This window comes from Anomalospiza imberbis, chromosome 5 (genome assembly GCF_031753505.1).
Source record: "Anomalospiza imberbis isolate Cuckoo-Finch-1a 21T00152 chromosome 5, ASM3175350v1, whole genome shotgun sequence".
In the NCBI taxonomy this organism is placed as follows: Eukaryota; Metazoa; Chordata; class Aves; order Passeriformes; family Viduidae; genus Anomalospiza; species Anomalospiza imberbis.
Genome location: NC_089685.1, coordinates 50,384,067 through 50,398,046, shown reverse-complemented (window position 1 = coordinate 50,398,046; position 13,980 = coordinate 50,384,067). Strand labels below are relative to the sequence as shown.

At 40.1% G+C, this 13,980-nt stretch overlaps 1 protein-coding gene across 22 annotated transcripts in view; it reads right to left on the bottom strand.

Moving 5' to 3' along the window:
* ABCC9 (ATP binding cassette subfamily C member 9) overlaps positions 1 to 13,980 on the bottom strand; it is a 69,646-nt gene that overhangs the window by 29,711 nt on the left and 25,955 nt on the right. For 16 of the 22 annotated variants that reach the window (XM_068190650.1, XM_068190652.1, XM_068190656.1 and 13 more), the window contains 8 exons: positions 13,508 to 13,670; positions 12,837 to 12,877; positions 11,735 to 11,877; positions 8,171 to 8,279; positions 6,951 to 7,061; positions 6,342 to 6,414; positions 4,424 to 4,529; positions 2,821 to 2,859 (listed from right to left, as the gene is read on the bottom strand). In XM_068190650.1, the coding sequence (XP_068046751.1) occupies positions 2,821 to 2,859; positions 4,424 to 4,529; positions 6,342 to 6,414; positions 6,951 to 7,061; positions 8,171 to 8,279; positions 11,735 to 11,877; positions 12,837 to 12,877; positions 13,508 to 13,670 (785 nt within the window). The remainder of the gene's footprint in view (positions 1 to 2,820; positions 2,860 to 4,423; positions 4,530 to 6,341; positions 6,415 to 6,950; positions 7,062 to 8,170; positions 8,280 to 11,734; positions 11,878 to 12,836; positions 12,878 to 13,507; positions 13,671 to 13,980) is intronic. The other 6 variants (XM_068190643.1, XM_068190647.1, XM_068190641.1 and 3 more) reach the window with 1 other exon arrangement.

Here is a 13,980-nt window from a genome sequence, read left to right as displayed (position 1 = left end):
AACTCCCTCTGTTTGGTAATTGACTTTTTAACAGTGCCAGGAGCCTGGAATGGCAGGGAAAGCAGTTTTGGACCAGCAATGATGCTCATTCCAGGCATGGTGATGCATCACTGAAAAGTGCAAAGCCTAAAAGAGATTATATCAGGTACATAGAAATGAGCATTGGAAGGGGGTAGAAAACTCATGCTAAAACATTATTTTCCTGACTTTAAAAGAAAGCCATGAACCAACAAATCCTTTTCTCTCAGGCCTATGAACAGTCCAGATAATACACTTTAATTCTGAGACAGAAATAACTGCTTGACTGCTGGGATACCAGTAAAATGCAGCATGTCCAAGTTTAGAAAGGGCATAAAAATTCTAATAGCCTGCAGAGTCCTTGAAATGCCAGACTCATGGATTAAGCATCTTCCCAAAATGCCAGAACTGAGACATGTTGTTTTCTGTGCTGCACATCAGGTCTCTGAGGACTTGGATAATTCAGGCCTCCTAAAATGCACAGCCTGCATTTTCTTCATACACCAATTGCCAGAGAACGTGCTGCATTAGAGGGGAGTAAGTCTCTGAAGTGTCAGAGAGCCACACATTGAGGCTCAAAACAGACAGGCTCTCACTAAAACTTGGTCTCTCATTCAGCAGAAGCTTCCAGTCTTCTCTACAGTGGAAAATAGTTACAAGAAAGCAAAATATGAAATCTAAGAAGAGATTGAAAAGAGGTTGGGAATTAGGTGAAGGCAAACAAGAAGAAGAAATCCTAAATTTGCTCTCTTCAAGACCTCCAAACTTTTATTAGGAGAGCACTGCAGTGATAAAGAGAAAATGCTTTCAGGTGTAAGTTTGGGAGCACCCTCTGAACTACAAGTTAACAGAAACTAGGCACAAGCCTTGCAAGACTCCTTGCAATTCCGTGCCAGATTTAATATGCTTGCCATGATAACCAAACAGAGTTTCTCAATGGGCATGGACTAATTTTAGGAGCTCTGTTTCTTAAACCCTTTTTCCTTGTTTAGATATTTCATTCTCAGCTTAGCTTGACAAATAGACTTTGATTCTCCCAAATTATGAATGAGATTTCTGTGAGAACCCATATTCACCAATAATCCCATGAATAAACACAGAAAAGACCTTTAGTGAGCTGGGGCCTTCACAAACAAGGGGATTAAGTATTTGGTTTTATACTTTATTACCCTGCTGAATCTGAGAGAGGGATGTGATTGCAGGGCATGGGAGTGGGCTGAAATTGAAGCTCCTGAGATTTCTAAAAAGGGTATTTTATTTGCCTGAGGGGATTAGCATTTATTTCCTCTAGTTCATTTTTTTTAGTGAAATGTGGCTATTTATACTGATTTTTAGCTGTGCTATAAAACATGCACACTGCCTATAATGGGGTGTGGTAAGTTCAAGTCTGAAATGGTAGGAAGGGCCAAACTAATCAGTAATTTTTATAGGATTTTGAATATATAAGATGAAGAAACAAACAAACAAAAAAGAAGAAATCAATTGAAATCGAGGTCTTAAGGAAAAGTTAAAAAGATCTCTTGTTGACATTTAGACACTTTTGTGGTAACTTACAATGTTTTAAAATAGACTAAAGCATGTCTGAGCAGGCCCTGATTCCCTCATCCTACAAAGTAATGAGGGAAGAGAAGAAAGGTGTACAAAATCTCTGGGATAGCCCTGTAACCGCAGAATGAACCATTTCCTCTGCTGATACAGGCAGGAAATTGAGGCAAGATAAAGACCAAGCATCTATACAAATTCCATACAGGAGTTTAAAGGAATTTAGGCCTGTCCCTGCAACCAGAACTGGTAGTTCTGCTGGTTTTGGCCACTGGCATTTATGAGGATGATTTTTTTATCCCTCCAGTGCTCATTATGCCCTTCAGTGCTTTCTGTGAGCTCCAGTGGTTGTAATCTTTGGGTGAGTATTACACTTAGCAATCTTTCTGAGGGGAGCACTGACTTTTCCTAATATTTGTCACATTCTTCTGGATACTTGAGGACAAAACAGGGTATTTTTTGAGGATATATTTAACAGTTCTTGTGTTTCCTGAGCTTTTCACTTAGTATACAACAAGCTGTTTGTGCAGAAACCATTTCAATGTAGAAAAAAAACACGTAGCAAGTGAAATGTTCCACTTAGCCCCTCTTGGCTTGGCAGTCTGAGAAGATGGTTCTGATTGTTTTGCTCAATGTGCATGAGGGGAATACATGTCTCTGCATCATTCCCACAAATTATTAAGAAATAACTTAATAATAAATAACTCTCACCTGAAACAGGCATGGTTGAATGACTACACCCAGACAGACCCATGCACCAGTGTCTAACAAGCCCCTCAAGCTGATTGCTCACTGGGAAAACAAAAACCCAGCTCTATGTCTAAGGATGTCACATTTCTGGGCCATGTCTCATATAAGTGGGAAAAACTGAGACCCAGCCCATAAGACTTGCCCTGGCCAAGATCTTTTACAGAAAGATACATGGCCATGCTTTATTTCCCTGAGATGCCAAAGCAGTGACAACCCCGGCAGCAGGACACACAGCTCTCACTGAAGTCAGCCTCCACAGCAACAGGGTATTTGAATCAGTGATGCCTTGCAGGATTGTCACAATACAACTGAGACTGCAATCTTACCCATGCTTACAATTACTGTGTTGTTAGAGCTGAATTTGTAAAGGAATTCACCTAGCCTGCATTTCATCCCTGGATCAGTAGCTGCGTTAGTCATGCATGGAGAATCACATGGAAAGGGACTTAAAAGAGTAAATAGGACCTTCATTATGGTTTTGCAAAATACAGGAGCCACTTAGTTAAATACCTGAAGTCTCCTTCTGTATTCATCTGTCTGCCAGGCAGTCTGAAATTACCAGCAAAATATAACCATGTTTGCATCAGCTATATGACAATTATAGTGTGCAACGAAAAAAATCTGAGGTGTTTGCTAAAATCTGAGTTTCTTGGTGTTGTGGTGATGTACAGACTGCTAATCAACTGACAGCATGATTCTGTCTCTTGAACAATATTAAACTAAATTTTTTTCACAATTCATAACAACAAAAGATTTGATAAGCTGTACCTATTATGATTCTAAGATTTTGCATTTTTCTAATATTTCCAAAGTTCCATATCTTTATCTAGGAAAAATCTGAGTCTTTCTCAAATACTTCTTTCAAAACAATTGTGAGAATCATTTCAAGGTACATTCTACTTGTTCCTTTTTTTTTTTTTTTTTTTTTAACTACTGAGAAAAACAATGCCTGATTGTGGTATGAAAACCTTCACTGCATATCTCAAAGAAATTAACTGTGGTAGGTCACATATTCTTGTTTCTTCAAAGCCTAAATTCATATATAATTAAACTAAATTTAATGTAGCCTTGGCTTCAACTGTACCTGCTACTCGAGTGAGATCATATGTTTAGAATACCAGAAAGTGAAGTATAGCTAGAGAGCAAGAATGCCATGGATGCTATCACAGGAAAAGCAAAACCATCCAGTTTACAACATTGCAGTAAGAAAAATATGACAAAGGAGGTTACAAGTCAAGGGATGGGGCAATAAAATATTGGTCTCTGTGACAAAATTCCCTCTTTTCTCAGCAAAAAGATAATTGAGAGGAGTTTGGCTTGACAGTTTCAAAGAAACAGAACTGATCTTTAAAACCAAAGATGAAGTCTTGGGGTTCCAGCACATCACTTCCACTGTCTCTGCCCTGCCTAGGCTTGAAGAGTGCTTGCTGCCCCACTTCATTTCCGTGGAGATTTCTCATTCACTGGTTCTGAATCCAAGGCCTGACCTCATGGGCAGGTCTCCTTTCAGAAACAGCTTTTGCCCAGCCTTTACTTTTAAGGTGTTTGGTGTGCTCCGGCTGCTTTTTGAGTGTATTACTGTGAAGAGTGACACTGTTCCATAGGTGAGGCTTGGGTGAGTACCAGGGAAGGAGAAAAGCATTGCTCACATGTAATTTATTTATTTTTCTGCCAGCAGTAGCAGCAGCTCTGAGTGGAAATACATCCTTTCCTTTAGGCTGGCACCCCACAGATCCCACTGGGCTGGAGAAGCTCCACACTTTCACTGGTGGATACAGGAACAATGTGACAATGCTGCCTTCAATTATAGTGAGTACTGAGGCCTATTTGATAAAAGGAATAGCCTATGCTTTCTATCCAGGTCATTTGCCAGGCCAGTATATTAGACATTAATCACCAGAATTGCCTCTTTCCCTTCGTAGGGCACCCTGCTCTGCACATGACAAAACAGTGAAAAATCCCCCCTGAGTTTGCAGGTGATGCATTCCAGAGAGGATCTGGGTGACGGCAATCACTCAGCATGCAGCTCTGAGGCATGAAGTTTACATTTCTCACAGCAAATCTCAGCCTCCTCCTTAAATGAATACAGCAATTAATAGCTACATAAACATACTTGCTCCAGTGAACTTTTCCCTCCAGGGTCTGCATCTCTCCCAATATAGCAAGGAGAAGTGAAGATTTGCCACAGCCAACTTGGCCCACAATCATTGTCATCTGACCTATGATAATAGTAAAAACAAGAAAACACTTTTTAAAAAGAAAAAAAAGTTATACATTAGTTCACAAGGCCCAGCTAGATTCATCTCTAGAGCACTTGAACTGATTCAATAATTTTTTTTAGCATCCACTACATAAATGGGCAATATTGCATGTATCCATCTATGGAAACATTAATGGATTTCAGTAACATATTAATCTCTAAAGGAATGATATTTTTGCTCTCACCTATATTAACATTTGTTTTATGGGACTGTGTTACTCTATGAAAGTTATTTAGGGTCAAATGATATATGGTGGGGAGTGATGATTCAGCTTGGATTTCCATGAAAATCTGGACCATTCTAATTAATGAACTGAAATTAATTTGGGCCAATCTAATAAATATACTGAAAGAAGATCCATTACTCTTCTCTACTTTGCTGTACTTCTTCTCTCCCCCACACACACTTTCCTACCTCCAGTCCTACTCTGCAGTGATAAGGGTGCTTCTCAGATCTTCCTATAAACTGATTGAACTCACTAATTGTGCTGGGCAGTGTTGGAAGGGACCTTACACCTTCCACTAGCCCAGCTTGCTCAGAGCCTTGTCCAACCTGGCCTTGGACACTGCCAGGGATGGGGCAACCACAGCTGCTCTGGGCAACCTGTGCCAGAGCCTCACCACCCTCACAGGGCAGAATTTCTTTCCTCATATCCATTTTAAACCTGCTCTCTGTCAGTGTGAAGCCATTCCCTTGTCCTGTCATTCCAGGCCCTTGTCAAGAGTCTCTCTCCATCTTTCTTGTAGACCCTCTTTAGGTACTGGAAATTTTCCAGTTAAGCTTCTCTCCAGCTGGGAGCCAAGGGTCTTATTCCTTCCAAAGGAGGCAAACTCTGGCTCACCCAGCCTGTGAACCCATGGCCTCAGACTGTAAACTCCTTGGAGCAAAGACATGCTGCTGGTGACACTTAATGCTACATGGAAACAAATCATACAGGCTTGGGGATTACTAAATTACCACGACAGCAACCTAAAAAATACTCTATTTAAAAACAAAGCCCTTGATAGGAGATCAAAGTAAAGCATAAGACTATTTAATAACATGAAATGCTAGCATATTACAGCATTATCAACAACAACAACGACAAAATTGTTGTTATTATTAATAATAATAGAAAATAATAGTTGCTACTTTTCACACTTACTATGTAAGTATTCCAAAAGAAACCAGCATTTTGTAAACCTGTGGAATCCCTAGCCAAAGACATTGGGGATGCAAGGAATTACAGGAACTCAGCTTGATAAAGAGGAATTCATTAAAAAACAGAATAATTAAGGATTTCTTGACAGAAAAACTCCATCTTCTGAATGAAAATAGTTGAGAACTGGAAGACTGTAATGTGCATAAATAACAGGAGAAGTATAATACAAGAGTGTTGCTGAAAATAACGTACTGAGTTAGATGGAACCTTGGTTTGAATGAGTCTCAAACTTTGGGTGAGAGTTCACCTTCTTTCTTTTTTTCAATTTCTCTATTAAAAATAAAAATTTTATTTTTTCAACCATTTTTTCATGTTTATTCTAACTCTTGATTTAGTTTGTGCACTTATAAAACTGTATAAACTATATAGAAAAATAAAAGCCACGTAATTTATCTAATGATATTACTATATGAATAATACAGCTCATAACCTTGTATACACTTTAAACTTTTATTTTTTTCTAATAAAATTCTAAATGCATACCTTTGAGCATTTCAAAACATCAAGAAGTGGAATTAATAACAATTTGACATTATATATTTCATGTTTAAGGTGTGCTTTCATCCTACCTGTTGGGATTCTAATGTTTATGTTGGACAGTGTAGCTAAACCACTTCCCCATGAAAAGTATCCATTGGTCACCTACAAAACAATTACCACAAATCAGATATTTAAACACAGGAGGGGAAAAATTAGAATGATTAATTTAGATTTAAAATACCTTCGTATAATAAATCTGTGATTCATGAACACAGCGTGGTATGGTTGTACACACAGAGAAAAAAGCAAGCTAAGTTGGCAAATATTGCCAAACCTAAAAAATTGTGAATAAGAAAAGATAAATACACAAATGCACATAATGTATGTCAGGCAAGAGAGGGATGATCTTGAGCTGAGCTCTATTTACCAAATGCTTTTATTCTGTCAAAGATGAGACTAAAGACTTGGACATCAGATTCATGATGCCTCTTTGTTTCCTGAGAAGACATGGAATAACTGTAAAAACTGGTCTGAAGCTCGCTCTTCCCACTGTAAATTTGGCTAAAGTGCTAACTTATTTAAGGGCTTGCTCTTGCCATGGAAAATTTGAAATAACAGCAGCAATTGGGCACCATCAGGTGCTGTTGCAGGAGGACCTGCTCCTTTATTTTCATGAGGGAAAACATTTTCCAAACCACCTTAATGGCCACATCATCGATCTCCACAGGCCGTGTCTGCTTCCTTGCTGGCTGCTCGTAGCTTTCGAGCTGATACCTCAGGGGCTGCCTCCTGTTGATGGCCTTGGTGTGCTACACAGAGAGAAGTGAAAACAGGAGAGAAGTTGGAATCCTCAGGAGAAGACAGCATTTGGTGCCCTGTAAAGCAAACAATCCATTCCCTTTCCTACCACCATTCCAGGTCAGGAGAAGCAGCCAGTGCTTTTCAATATGTGATAATACAGATACGCCACTGTCATGCACACATTTTAAATGTTTTAAACACCCTTAGCTGAAGCACAGAAAATATTGGGGTTTTTTGCTTCCCATGCATAATCATCCTAAATTTCATCTCTACCATCCCTCTCAAACCCTCTCCCCATCATCTACAGTCTCTGCAGGATTAAGCAAAAGGTGGACAGGTCAAATAAAATAAAAGCTGAAACAATCTAATTTTTGTTTCTTTTATTATCATTGTTAGCCCAGAAAAACAAGAAAGGTGTTGTTTCAGGTTAGCAAGCTCAAATAAAATTTATTTTCTGCTAATCCTTTCTTGCTATTTCTGTCTTCAAGTTTCAGTCACATTTCAAATTGTACAGTCAATTTAAACTGTTGAAATATATAGCTTTAGAAAAATGTCAAAATGAAAAAAACACCTTTTCCTAAATCATCTTCATTGTGGCTTTTTATCTTCAAATTTTACTCAAATTAACTCTATGTTTAGTACTCCAGAAACAGCATTTTGGAATTAATTCCTATTTCACAAAGTTTGGTGTAGTTTTTTTCCACCTTTAATTCTGAATTTCCCAAAGCAGGAAATGTTCCTCCCTAAGGATGTCCAGTGTAAGATGGATTGTACAGGCAATATACAGTACAAACCCCATAACCACAAGATATCCACCTGGGCCTTCTATAAAAATAAAGGTTGAATTTTAGTCATATTTAAATATGCTGACATGTTATGGTTGGTTTAGGTTGCTTTTTTTTTTTTACTATTGACACTTCAGCAATGCTTAAGTGTGTTTTGAGACCCTTAATGTCATAAAAACATGGGGATTAGGACATCAAAGAGGCAAAACTGGTCAATACTAGAGCCAGCCTAGCAATCAAAGCTCCTTGGCTCTGGCAATTTGGCCACTGGACTTCTTTGGGGCTATATGGCCTCTCTGCTTTGAAATTCAGTGTCATAAAGCAGAACTTACAAGTCCTGTGTGCTTCTTACAGGATTCATAAGGTACAGAGCTGTCTCCCCCTCTCCAGCTGTCATCTCCAATCTCATCACTCAGGAGAAACTCATTCAGCTTCTGTACACTTGAAAGAAAACAGAGGACAGTGAGTTACATAAACCCAGGTTTCCACGAATGCATTTCCTTTTTTGTGCAGTCAAGCCAGCAGGATTTATCAGAAACGTTCCAAAAGAAGTTCATGGGATACTTTCATCTGCCACCCTGATGGTAAATGAAGATTTATGGGTGTGGAAGAAGGACAGATGAAAATAATTAAGCATTGTACTGGTAGCTGGGAATGAAGAGCAGAGCAAGTCATGGGGTGCCAAGGGAGCGCCGTGGGAATGGTTTCCCTCTTGGCAGGCTTATCTCTTCTGTGCCTTTCTCAGGCTATTGGAAGCAGGGCGCAGAAATAAGTCGTTCACCCACCTCCATCCTCTGGAAATGCCAGGGCAGTGGTTGCAATCCTGACACAGCTTTTGCATCATATAAAAAAGACATTAAAGCTATAAGAGACTGTCCAAAGGAGGTCATGAGGATGGTGAAGGGTCTGGAGGGCAAACCACATGAGCAACAGTTGAGGTCACCTGGCTTGTTCAGCCTGGAGAAGAGGAGACTGAGGAGAGACCTCACTGAGGTTCTGCAGCTTCCTCACCAAGGAAAGTGAAGGGGAAAGTTCTGCAGCTTCTTCATGAGGGGAAGTGAAGGGGCAACTATCAATCTCTGCTCTCTGTGACCAGTGACAGGACTCAAGGAAACAGCATGAAGCTGTGTCAGGGAGGTTTAGGCTGGATATCAGGAAAAAGTTCTTCACCCAGAGGGTGGTCAGGCACTGGACCAGGCTCCCCAGGAAAGTGGTCACAGCTGACAAGAGTGCAGGGAGCACTTGAATAACATTCTGAGGCACAGAGTGGGATTCCTGGGCTGTTCTGTGCAGGGTCAGGAGCTGGACTCAATGATCCTGGTGTGTCCCTTCCATCTCAGCATATTCTGGGATTCTGTGGTTCTATGCACAGCATGCACACAGGGGCTGGGTACTGCACACCTCAGCACAGCCATAGCCAGCCCTGGAGACACACAGGAACTCTTTGTTTAGCTCTTAAAATTGTCCACTGGGAAATACAGCACACAGGTTCAATTCATTTTTCCTCACAGGAGGATTTGATCCTCTTTCTGTCCCCCTTCCTTTCAGAGCGCCATAAGCACCTGGGTCTTTACTCCAGGGAAGGGATTAACAAAATCACACACCAGTCACGGTGAAGCTAGTACCTTGTGCAAACTAAAATCAAGGTGCATTGGGCCAGAGACTGAGAAAGCAGAAGGACATATGCCTTCAGATCAGTGATTTGAACTTTAATCTGCAAATGGGAAAGTAGTCCATTTCAAAGCCTGTCTGTGCACTTTGTATTAAATTATCAATACACCTTCAAGCCACAGAGAGAAAGGTTAGCAAGAAAGAACTGCTATCATCATTATTTCCTCCTGCCAGCATGGCTGTTCCTGTCTCCTCTCTTGAACAGAAAATTTATGTGCCCTGTCAATTCTGATATGTTTCCATATCAGAATTTCAGTCTTACATAAGGGGCTAAGCAAGAATTTATTTTCTTGTAGAAAACACAAGACCTCGTTTTGATCACGCACCTAAAATGGCATCGACCCTTATTTTGAATGAGGTACCCTAATAAGTTTTAGTAGCACTAGAACTACTCCTGAACAGAAAATTGAGATTCTGACCAAAGTATAAGCACTTAATCACAAAAATAATAAGCACATACTCGTGTATGTATTTGATTGAGGATAGAGCCATGGAGTGGCCAAACACACATTCTTTATCCTTCACTTGGGGGACATGATGTTCATGGGAGAAAGATGTTAGGAAATGAGTCGGATAAAAGATGCAGTTTGTTTTGGCAAATCTGGTCTTTAAATATTGCCCTGAGGGGTGGCCAGCAGTGTTAAGGAAAATGTACACACCATTTTGATATTAGGGCTATGCTAAACATAGTACAGAGATGTAGAGGTTTGGATGATTTATACAGGAGTCTGGAGATTTTCCACTACTCAGAAATCATTTTCAATCTAGGGAAAACATCTCATGTGGCCCTGCTCCTGCTGCTGCTTTGATAAAAATAAACTCTGTTAATTTTTTTTTTTTTAAAGTCAGTGTGGTACTAGCAAATGACAGCTGTGGAGCCTGAAGCCCCCTTGACTGCTGTTTGGTATTACCATTACCCACCAAAAACAGGCAGTGACAGCAGCAGTGCCATATCTTGCCAATGTGCCTCAGCCTTGGCATGAAGGAATGATGTTTCTGGGTGGGAAGGTTAGTTCTGTCTTCACATCCTGCTAGTGCTTGGCATCTGACACTCTACTGCCAGCCAGGTGTCACTTTGCACATCTTGGGACATCTTGGAGTTGTGTAGGTCTGCATAAGCACACTATGACTGTGACTCTGTCCATACAAGCCATAGACACAACACCCAAAAGCCTGAAATTTAACTTATACCAATCTGCTCCTTCAAGATTAAGTGCACTATAGCTCAGCATGAAGGAAGCTGCTCTGTTGGGATGTTTTACAGAAACAAATACCTGGAACAGAATGCAGAACATCATTAAATTCTCACTTATAGCCCAATGTCCTTTATGTGAAGGTAGGGTTAAGCCAGTTACTCTTCCTTGCTTCAGCAGGGCTGGTCTTGCTAGAGCTTCACACCAGGCTCTCTCACCCCCTCAGTGCTAACATGAGCCCGGAGAGTGCTAGGGAAGAGCGGTGGTGGGTGGCCAGAGTGTGAGAGGAGGAGCATCTCCCAAGGAAGGACCGTGCAGCTCTGAATCCCAATGGCCAAAGTTAGTGAAAATGTAAAAAGAATGGAACATTAGGAATCCTAGAATCACAGAATGGCCTAGGTTGGAAGGAATCTTAAAGACCATCTCGTTCTAACCTCCCTTACATGTTCAGGGACACTTTCCACTAGCCCAGGTTGCTCAGAGCCCAATCCAGACTGGTCTGGAACACTTCCAGGACTGGGGCAGCCACAGCTTCTCTGGGTAACCTGTGCCAGGGCCTCACCACCCTCACAGGGAACAATTTATTCCTCATATCCAATCTAAACCTGCTCTCTGTCAGTGAGAAGCCATTGCCCCCTGTCCTGTCACTTCAGGCCCTTGTCAAGAGTCTCTCTCCATCTTTCCTGTGGGTTCCCTTCAGGCACTGCAAGGCCACAATGAGGTCACCCCAAAGCCTTCTCCTCTCCAGGCTGAACAATCCCAATTCCCTCAGCCTTTCCTCCCAGCAGAGCTGCTCCATCCCTCTGATCCCCTTGGTGTCGCTGCTCTGCCCTGGCTTCAGCAGCTCCCTGTCCTTGTGCTGTGTTTCTTTGTCTCTGTGTCATGCAGTAAAAATGAAGGGTCACTGATTTCTCTCACATCTTCAGCATCAGAGTCCCACCTCATAACACTCTTCCACATGAGCAGGTAGAAACCTTTCCTGGTACTGACCATGAGTGTTCAGGAGTCGGAGGAAGGAGAAGAACCACTTACCTCACGATGGCCTTGACTGCAAAACGAACCACGGTGGAGAGCAGGAACAGAGGTGTGACCAGGATGTGGAACAGTGACAGGGATGCAAATGCCTGAGCAGGTTGCAGTGGCTTGTCATTGGTGTATGCATAAGTCACAAATGTCTGTCACATCAGGGAAAGAGGATGTCAGGACAAGAACTCTTGAACAAGATGAACAAGGAAAGCGAGCAAAACACTTTGCTCACCTAAGGCTAATAACTACCTAAGTTCCCTGGGAATCAGGATAAATTGAAGAGTAAGGTGTGTTTTGTTAAAGCAAAATAGATTTTAAAATCTTGCCAGTGATTTCAAGAGGCTTACACATTGAAGAGTGAAAAAGGTTTCATTGTGAAATTTAGCATTTGATTACAGTTTTGTAATTGACTTTAGGGTTTACAGTAAACACACATCCCAGAAAAAAAAAATCCAGTAAGAATCTAACAAATCTTAGGGGTTTTTTTTTTCATGGATGCAGAATTCTGGTCATAAATGTTCCAATTCTTGTACATACTCTCATCATACTCTGACCTCAAAATTTGGTCTATGAAAGCTCCTTACTGGTCAGCATGGCATAGTTCCTCTAGTGCATGAGGCTGAGACTCAAACCTGGCTAGAGGATAAGCAAAATTTATTCCTTTTTAAATTGCAGAGTATTCCTTCTTGAAAATTTTATTGGTGACTCTTAATGCATTTTGAAACAGGAATGAACTTTGCTGCTAAAGAACAAGAAAAGACACTCAAAACTCCTTTCAAAAAGAGCTTTTCATAATGGGTCTTCTTTCAAGTTGCAATGATCTTTCTTTCTTTTTTTCTTTCTTTCTTTCTAAAATTCATGATGTAATGATTTTTCTTTCCTATAGTAAAAAATTATTTTTCTCTTTGGTTTTACCAATCCACCTTCTGGGAATGAAAACTTCCAGTGTCATGCTCTCCTACAGTTAGCAGGGGCACTTTAATTCATCTGCTGGTTTTATGAAGAATAACAATGGTGTCCTTGCTTCCTTTTTACATCTCCTCCCCTCCTCCCCCCACTTTCCTCTCCCTTTTTTTATAAGGAAAACTGAAAAAACCCCATATCTTACTGCAAGAACAGCTGCTATTGGTATGGCTGCATTCATAAAAACTGGGAAAGAGAAATAAAATATGCATCAAATTATAGGAAATAAGAAAAAACAATTTTACAGTAACTGTATGACACTAAAATAATCCAGTTATTTCCAATTCAAGTAATTAAAACTCCCAAAGGAAAATTAGTCTGCAGGAAGAAGCTTCCTTCCCTAATCGTCAGAGATCTTAAACACACCAACAAATAAGCCATGGAATTCTCTCATTTGTCTACTCTACTAAGCTAGGATAAAAATCATTATGTGCACAATTAATATGAAACACAACTAAAACATTACTCAACCCTTCTACATTGCAAAAAACACAATTTATATGCAGAAAATATAATTTATCTTTGCTGCAGGCAGAGCTGCCAGTATTATCTGGAGCCTCCTTACTATAAAGCAACTCCTAACTGTAATGTCACAATGAAGGTAACAGAAAACTTGCTGCAAAAAAAATCAATAATAAGTATTTTATCCTTTCGAATTTCTGTGTTATGTATTTATCATACTATTTTATTTTAATTACATTACACACAGACAAAAGTGTCACAGGCACAGCTGTATCTCTCTTTAGCTGAAGTTGGGAGGAATGTTGACATGAAAAACAGGATACTTTTCCAAGCACTAAAAACACAGTTACTTACTGGAAAGAGATGTATGAAGTGCAAAGGTTTTGAGACTGGTGAGCTCTTTCATTCTGGTTTCTTCCACACTTGTACAAAATATGTGCTCCCAGGCATACAGCTTTAATAGCTTAATGCCTTTGAGTATCTCATTGGTTTTCTTTAATCTCTCAGTAGAATAGTCCTTCATTTCAAGAGAAAACCAGGGGAAAAAAATTGATAACCATTTGTAGTCTTAATGACAACCCTTTTTTCTCCTCACTTCTGTTAAATTCATTTAAAAAAATAATTTTATTCATTTGCGATTTTGTACAGGTGCCATACTGAGAAAAAGAATATAAAATTTCATTTTCTTTGGAGGTATTAAAATATTTACAACCATTAGGTGAAAATTAAGTGACCATTTTCTGCAAAGAAAAATAACTCAAAACATCCCAACCTTTCAAAGAGAGGGTGAAACTCAGGGAGGTGGGTTAGTAGGTCAGTGGTGTCCA